Source organism: Dipteris shenzhenensis, chromosome 32 (genome assembly GCF_047967505.1).
Source record: "Dipteris shenzhenensis isolate YYH24624 ecotype China chromosome 32, Dip_SZ_1.0, whole genome shotgun sequence".
NCBI lineage: Eukaryota > Viridiplantae > Streptophyta > Polypodiopsida > Gleicheniales > Dipteridaceae > Dipteris > Dipteris shenzhenensis.
Window position 1 is genome coordinate 16,087,797 of NC_141627.1, and position 7,737 is coordinate 16,095,533.

The window sequence follows — 7,737 nt, forward strand, 5'->3', positions numbered from 1 at the left end:
TTCCAAGACCAGTCCGACATTGGGGTTGCCCAATCCACTCAACAGATCTACAGAGATGCCATTTCATTACAGTTCCAATACTCGAGGTAAAACACGGGACAGGAAGACAGAATGATCAAGCAGTTGCACTCTTTCACATTCCAGTGTGAATAAGCATATATCTCTTATGGGGTACTTACTTCAGCAGCGTTCAAAAGATCAACAACTCAGGTACAATTAAGGACGAGAAGAAAGAATGACCACTCTTTCGCATTCCTTAGTACAAATTAAGCATAGATCTAACTGGCCAAAATTTGGCTCTCTTGTGTCTCATTTGTCAGATGATGTCCTACCTGCTGTCCATATCTTCAACAGCTGATTTTTCCATGACGAATCAAGGGGAGCTACTCTTGTGCACCGCTCTTGTGCAAATAGTCTTACCACAGATTGGATCTCAAAGTGGAAGCAGGTTTCTCCAAGTTGTTAATTTTGCCACACGGCGTTGAGAATCATTTTCACCTTTTTTGGGAGCGTCCAGTTACTCGATCATTGTGGCGGTGGCTTTTTGCGTGGTGCAGCTCGAGCTCATATTCACTCGAGCTCATCGGTAGAGAGGAAGACTGCAGTACTTTCGACTAAGACTCAATACACGGTTTGGCAGTTGTTCGTGCAGTGGCGACAACGGAAGCAATCCACTATGCTTTGCCGACCCTGCAGGCTGCATAGTAATTCTTCTATTTTTCAGTAAATCCTGTAATGCGATCAAAATATGCATTGCCGGTTGTAATTCTTTTTTCTTTATTAGGTAATTACCTTTTTTCTGCACAAAAAAAGGCAGCCGTGATTTCATGGAATTCCTTTCCTATCACCTCAGCAGCAAGGACAGCTTTTGTTGTTACAGTAGATGCCCTTCTGAATGCAAATAGCATCGGTAGCTAGGTTTATACTGAAAATGATCCGTAGCCACTAGCGGGACAAGTAAACAATTGACTGGTGATGCCTTCAGAGTTTATTCATTTTGACCATGCCCCCAGAAGCTGATAGACAGAGAATAACTGTGTATAGCTGAAAACTCGAGGATCGGATGTCAAACCTTCAAAAACTTCCTGTAAGAGATTGGTAAAACTAATCTCCGTCCAACTAACCATGGCGCGATAACATGGCTGACTACCAGACAAGCACAGACACAATTGTAAAGTAGGCACAAAAAAGAATGAAGCAACTCTATGATCGGCATTACGTACCAAGAAATCGTCCCCAACAGCTTGAGGCCAAACTGATATGAGGATCTTCCCAATGGAATTGGTCTATACAGAAACGAGAGCACTACTAATAGACTATGGGGAAGTCTGAAAAAACATGAACGTATGCCCAATAACTCGGAACATTTTGTTTTGGAAAGGCACTACAAAATTCACGTCCCGTATACATCCCATTTCACATGTTGACCATTATATCACCGTGTATTATTCGAATAATTCACACAATTGAAAATGAAATAGTCTGTCGTTACTCAATCATACTCGGATGTTGTTCATGCTGTTGGGAAGAATACGACCCAAGAATTAGTTCAAAAATGCCAAGGGCTTCTGAATTGAATAGCTCCATGCAAAAACAGGAGGATTTCTTAAGACAATAGAAATTTCAGTTAATGAACATGAATTGAGCCCATAACACTTCATCTTGGCAGGTGAAATTTCAACTTACAGCCACTTCAGAATAAAATTAAGCTCTGTGCCTCCCCTCTGCAAAAATTGTCTGCCTTCTGCGGCAGATTTCTGAAGGTCTCAAATGGTAACGATGTTGCTTTCTCAAATTCAACAATTGTAACTTCGTGACTTCGCATTGCGCATTAGTGTCGAACGACAGGCATGACTCGTTTTGCAACCGTGTGAAACCTTTTTCAACAACAGTGCCTTTGAGAGCACTAATTATGAAGTATTAGGTTCTATTCGTCCACCGTGATTTCGAGAGGGCAAAAGCAATTTGTCACGTTAAACGACACTGAAGATGCGTAATGTACGTTCAACTACGCTTGAAAGATGAGAACCAGGGCACAGATACAAATGTTACAACAACTATAGCGTCAACGTGAGCGGAATACGACGCTGAAAAAGTGTACTAACTAAACGGGCGGAGAAAAAAGAGCTTCTGGGATCGATAAACTGTAAAAACTTTCGAAACTGTTGAAAGGGGTGCGACATCTCCAAAAACACGAAATTCTCTGTAATCATGTCAGCATATTCATTCAAGCAACACAAGCGTACTAAAACAAACGAACGAGAGGGTCTTATTAATGGGGGCACTATGGCCGCTTATTACAAGACTGGTTCAGGACGGTCTATAACCAGAAAACCAGGAATCACAAAACCAAGACACCAAACTACTGAGACACCAAAGTTCTTGACCCTCTCAATACTGAAACTGTTTTTCAATTCCCACCACGAAGGCGGAGTACAAGATGCAGGGTCGATTCCTTCTGAATATTGTAATCGGCCAAGGTTCGCCCATCCTCCAACTGCTTTCCAGCAAAGATCAAGCGCTGCTGGTCCGGTGGAATTCCCTCCTTATCTTGGATCTTGGCTTTCACATTGTCAATCGTATCAGAACTTTCCACCTCCAAGGTAATCGTCTTGCCAGTCAGGGTCTTCACAAAAATTTGCATACCACCTCTCAATCGGAGCACCAGGTGAAGGGTAGACTCCTTCTGAATATTATAATCCGCAAGGGTGCGGCCATCCTCGAGCTGCTTGCCAGCGAAGATCAGACGCTGCTGGTCGGGTGGGATTCCCTCCTTGTCCTGAATCTTCGTTTTCACGTTATCAATCGTATCAGAGCTCTCGACCTCCAGGGTAATGGTCTTGCCGGTGAGCGTCTTCACAAAGATCTGCATACCACCGCGCAGACGCAACACAAGATGCAAGGTGGACTCCTTCTGAATGTTATAATCAGCCAGAGTACGCCCATCCTCAAGCTGCTTACCGGCAAAGATGAGCCTCTGCTGATCTGGAGGGATACCTTCCTTATCTTGAATCTTCGCCTTCACGTTGTCAATGGTATCGGAGCTCTCGACCTCCAGAGTAATCGTCTTCCCGGTGAGGGTCTTGACAAAGATCTGCATACCGCCACGCAGACGAAGCACGAGATGGAGCGTGGACTCCTTCTGGATGTTATAGTCGGCGAGGGTGCGGCCGTCCTCAAGCTGCTTCCCAGCGAAGATCAGCCTCTGCTGGTCAGGGGGGATGCCCTCCTTGTCCTGGATCTTGGCCTTGACGTTGTCGATGGTGTCGGAGCTCTCCACCTCAAGCGTGATGGTCTTGCCGGTGAGGGTCTTGACGAAGATCTGCATGCCACCACGGAGGCGAAGGACGAGGTGAAGGGTGGACTCCTTCTGGATGTTGTAATCGGCCAGGGTGCGGCCGTCTTCGAGCTGTTTACCAGCGAAGATGAGGCGCTGTTGATCAGGGGGGATACCTTCCTTGTCTTGGATTTTCGTTTTGACGTTGTCGATGGTATCGGAGCTCTCGACTTCGAGGGTAATGGTTTTGCCAGTGAGGGTCTTGACGAAGATCTGCATGGTGAAAGGGCGAGGCAGAAAAGCTTCGAAGAAGAAGATGATGAGAAACAGAAACAGAACGAAGAAGGCGATGAAGAAGAAGGCACCGCTTACCGCCTCCACCGGCTTGACCGGTCGCCCGCCGCCTGGGTTTTCCACCTCCCCACGTGGTTCCTTCCACTTGTCGTCGCTCCATTGGTCTCTCTTACCCGACTCGTCTACGTGGACCTTTCTCATTCGTCCCTCCTCACCGCGTCCCGTGCCGGTCTTTCATCCGTTCTCCCAACAGCCACTGCCGCTTCTGGGAAAGTATCTTCACACCAATAAATCTTTCTTTCTTTGCCTTCCACGCAAGGGTTCCATTCCGGGAAGAAGGTGTGTTCCATGCAATTAATTCGAAGGCCACTTTGATTGTTTTAAGGCCATTGATGATTTTTTGGACATGCGAAATACTTAGATGCACGAATAAAATAGCACCCTTAGATTTCTTTTCTGTGAAAGGCTAAATTTTACTATTGGTCCACCTCCCCACTTTCTATTTCTTTCCCTTGGACCCCTCCACCTTTTTCTCCACTTTTTATTTCTTTCCTTGGAATCCTTGGAATCCTCCACCCCCCCCTCTCTCTCTCTCTCTCTCTCTCTCTCTCTCTTCCTCCTTCCTTTATCTCTCTCTCTCTCTTCCTACACACCATCTCCACGGTATTCTTTTTCACTTTTTTGGCCTACCTTGAGGAGGGAAGGCTTTAGTAAAGGCTACTTCCCTTCATAAATAAAAATGGCGTGGATGTTTTATGATTGCTATTTTTGTCCCCATTTTTTTCTCTCTCTGCTTTTCTCTCTCTCTCTCTCTCTCTCTCTCTTCTTCTTCTTCTTCTTCTTCTTCTTCTTCTCTCTCAGCTTCCAGGGCCGGCCTTTTGAATTTATTCAACTTGTTGATCTTTAGCTTCACGCTCCAAGAGAGGCAAGCGTACATGCACACGGGAAAATAGGGTATTTTAAAGTTTAGAAATCGATGCATTTTTTGCCTGCCCCGGGGGGAGGCTATAGTGATCGTTTTGAGGTTTTGGGAGATGATAAAATACTATTTGAGGTTGTAGTTGTTGGCATTGGTTGACAATAGACATGCGTTCCTCAGATTTGGATGGCCTCTAATGAATTGCCACGCATTCCTAATGGAGGCTTCTGCATGCATGCAAGTCCTGCAAACTGGAGGAAACGTTCAAACCCGCATTCTTCGCCGTTTCGCAATCCACGAAGAATCAAAAGGAGCGCAGAGCGATGGCTCTCTCCACGGTTTCGTCGATGTTCAAGGAGTGCAGAGCAATTGGCGCGGGAGGGTGCAAACGCCTGTGGAGCGGTGATTTGATATTGCTGCATAGGTCGAGCGATTCAGATCTTTATTGCGTGTTTGCGCGATGGAGGTGAGCCAGATACAAGTGTTGAAAGATGTATTGTACTACCAACGTGGATGGAGGTATCTAAGTATCCTTTCGAAGCGCAGAGAGTCTATGGCGGAGCCAGATACAGTTGTATTGTGCTACCAGCGTGGATGAACGATCCTTTGGAAGCATAGAGGGTCTATCGCGGTGAGTTCTATCTCTTTAAGGGTGGAAAGGTTCCCTGTTTATCTGATGGAGGAGAGGGACATACAGGTGTTCAAACCTGTGTTGTGGTGCCAGCATCGACAAAGGTACGTATCGCCCTTTGCGTGATGGAGGTGAGGAACATACAGGTGTTCAAACCTGTGTTGTGCTGCTAGCATCGACGGAGGTATGTGCATATAGTTTCCAAGTACAAACAGTCTATGGCAGAAACTTGGAATCCTGGATACCAGAACACCTATAAAAGGCCGTTGGTGCTTCACGGTTGGTTAATTGTTCCTGTTTGTGTAGTTCGCACCTTGCCTGATCACACCCTTCTCATCTTCTTCAACTTACTCGGTACACTTATAATGGCTTCCAATGCTGCTATCCCCTCCAAGTCGATGGAGAGTGACAGTCTTAAATTTGAACAGGGTAACTTGTCTTTGGACTTTATCTTCTACTTCCTTCCTTTCTTTGGATATATGTTTGAGTACCTATTCTAATATTCTTTTGCCTCTGTTCATTTGCAGAATTCGAGAAGTTTCTGGAGTGTAGTAACATAGCAGTGCCTGAAGAAAACGTGGAAGATAATATCGGTAGGATTACGTATGGTTGTGCTATTCCACTTTCTTATAGTTAGCAATAGTTTACGACTGTGTTTATGATTGTGCAGTTGTAGAGTCTCCATTGAAAGTGAAGGACGAACCAGTTGACTGTGACTTTCGCATGACAGATTCGGCAGACGAAGGAAGTCTGGTGGCAGTATAGGAGGAAGTCAAAGAAAGTTTTGAGCCAGTCAAACAAGAGATGCAGAGTTTGGAATTCGGGATGGCCGATTGTGAAGACTCAAATACAAAGAGCTTCAGTGAAATGATGCAAGCTAGTGATGATCGCGGTAAGCGATTTTTGTAGGAGCTCTTCTTGAACGTTGTTCAACTCAGCTTATGACGCGAACAATCATTCTATGTGCATGATTTCCTTGGCATGATCCTTGGTTGTGGAATGATCTTTCTCGTAGTTCAACCGAGCTTGTTACTGTCTTTAGTTTTGATCACTAGTAAACCGATTAGATAGATGAGCATCTTGCGCTTGTGATATCCTTCGGCTCATAAGGGATCCAAGGTTTTCCTTCACGCGCTTGGATCACTATGATGGAGTTTTTGGTTGTCTGTTAACAACAAATACAACTTCCATTCAGTGGGGATACAGGAAGTTCTTGCGATGCTACTCGAAATGCTCAACGTTTAAACATGTGGTTGGGAAAGCGCCCTATCACAGATCACGGGTCTTTGTTATGTAGGAATGAAACTATTAAAGGTCTGAGTTTCTGCTAACCGTTTCGCATGTCCAATAGCTCTATTTTTTGGTTCTGCATTGTTTCAAATTTGCCTCGTTGCAGCAGCTTCCCCTACATACTTTCGCCCACTCCACTTTCCGGATGTTGATAAAGCTCATTAGACTATAAGTGGCTGTTCTAAAGATGTCAAGGTATAGCAACAGAAACTTATGGAGACTAGGAGAGACAAAAAGACATTGAAGAGATCTTTTCAGAACGCTATCAAGTTTGCTTATGAAGAAGGTACAGATTTTTGGCCTGCGCTTTAACTCAGCTCGTCTACTAGTATTCCTTTTGTTTTGCAAAATTACATACAGATCGTCACTCTTGTGTTTTTCTTTGTAGGATATTTCTTTAAAAATGCCCGCTTATCATCTTATTGCACAAAGTATAATGGTTGTTGTCATATGCTCACAATATTGTAGGTGCTTGCGTGAGCGTTTCATCATGATCATAGTTTAGTGTAGGGTGTGTGGAACAGTTTGGTGCAATCACAGCTTTGGTCAACTCCTAGATTTTGTAGAGAGCACTCAAAAAAGAAGCTAAATAAGAGAAGCATTTGCAATACTCTACATATCTTTCATTTCTCTTGTTTTGTTTAATAATGTCTTTTTCCAAATGTGTTATCAATTCTTGGTACAATACATATAGTTATATTTTGGAAAAATAATGAAGCACTTAAAACTTTTTAAAAATAGGTTGGGCTGTACTTTTAGAACAATTACTTTGAAGTTTAAATGTTGCAACAGTTTCTTGCTTTATTTTTTTGCACTTATTTCTAGCTTCAAAACGATCATGCAAAAACGTTGACTACGATCTTCATGTAACTTCGAACGCACCAACTAGAGATAGGCTATCGCACGCACCTCCTCCCTGTAGTAGCCAATACAGTGCTGGCCCCATTGTTCCTTTAGGTGAAAACTTTCTCGCTGAGGGCAATTCACTCCCAACATTCTCTGTAGATCTCTTGTCTGAGTTCATACGGCATCGTTTTGCCTTTGAGTGCAAGCTCTTAGCCAAGTATGGGACATTTAGAGTTCGTAATCCAAACTACCCAGTATGCATTCATGCCGATCTCACTAATCGCCGCAATTGTGATACCATAACTCTTGTTGTTCCACATGCATTTGTGGACCAATATAAAGATTACTTGGAGCTTGAAACGTTTTATCGCATCGAGGGAGCAACTGTTCTGCCAAAGGCAGTAAGGGAGGGCGGCACAGCGAGCTACTCCTTGCATATTAATGCAACCACTACAGTAATATATGGGGAGCCATTTGATG

At 44.1% G+C, this 7,737-nt stretch overlaps 1 protein-coding gene across 1 annotated transcript; it reads right to left on the bottom strand.

Moving 5' to 3' along the window:
* Positions 1 to 2,243: 2,243 nt before the first annotated feature.
* LOC147880358 (polyubiquitin) lies at positions 2,244 to 3,630 on the bottom strand. The gene has a single exon (XM_087370520.1). It carries the CDS (start codon positions 3,554 to 3,556, stop codon positions 2,411 to 2,413), a length of 1,146 nt encoding a protein of 381 aa, XP_087226646.1. The 5' UTR covers positions 3,557 to 3,630; the 3' UTR covers positions 2,244 to 2,410.
* Between the last annotated feature and the right edge of the window lie 4,107 nt (positions 3,631 to 7,737).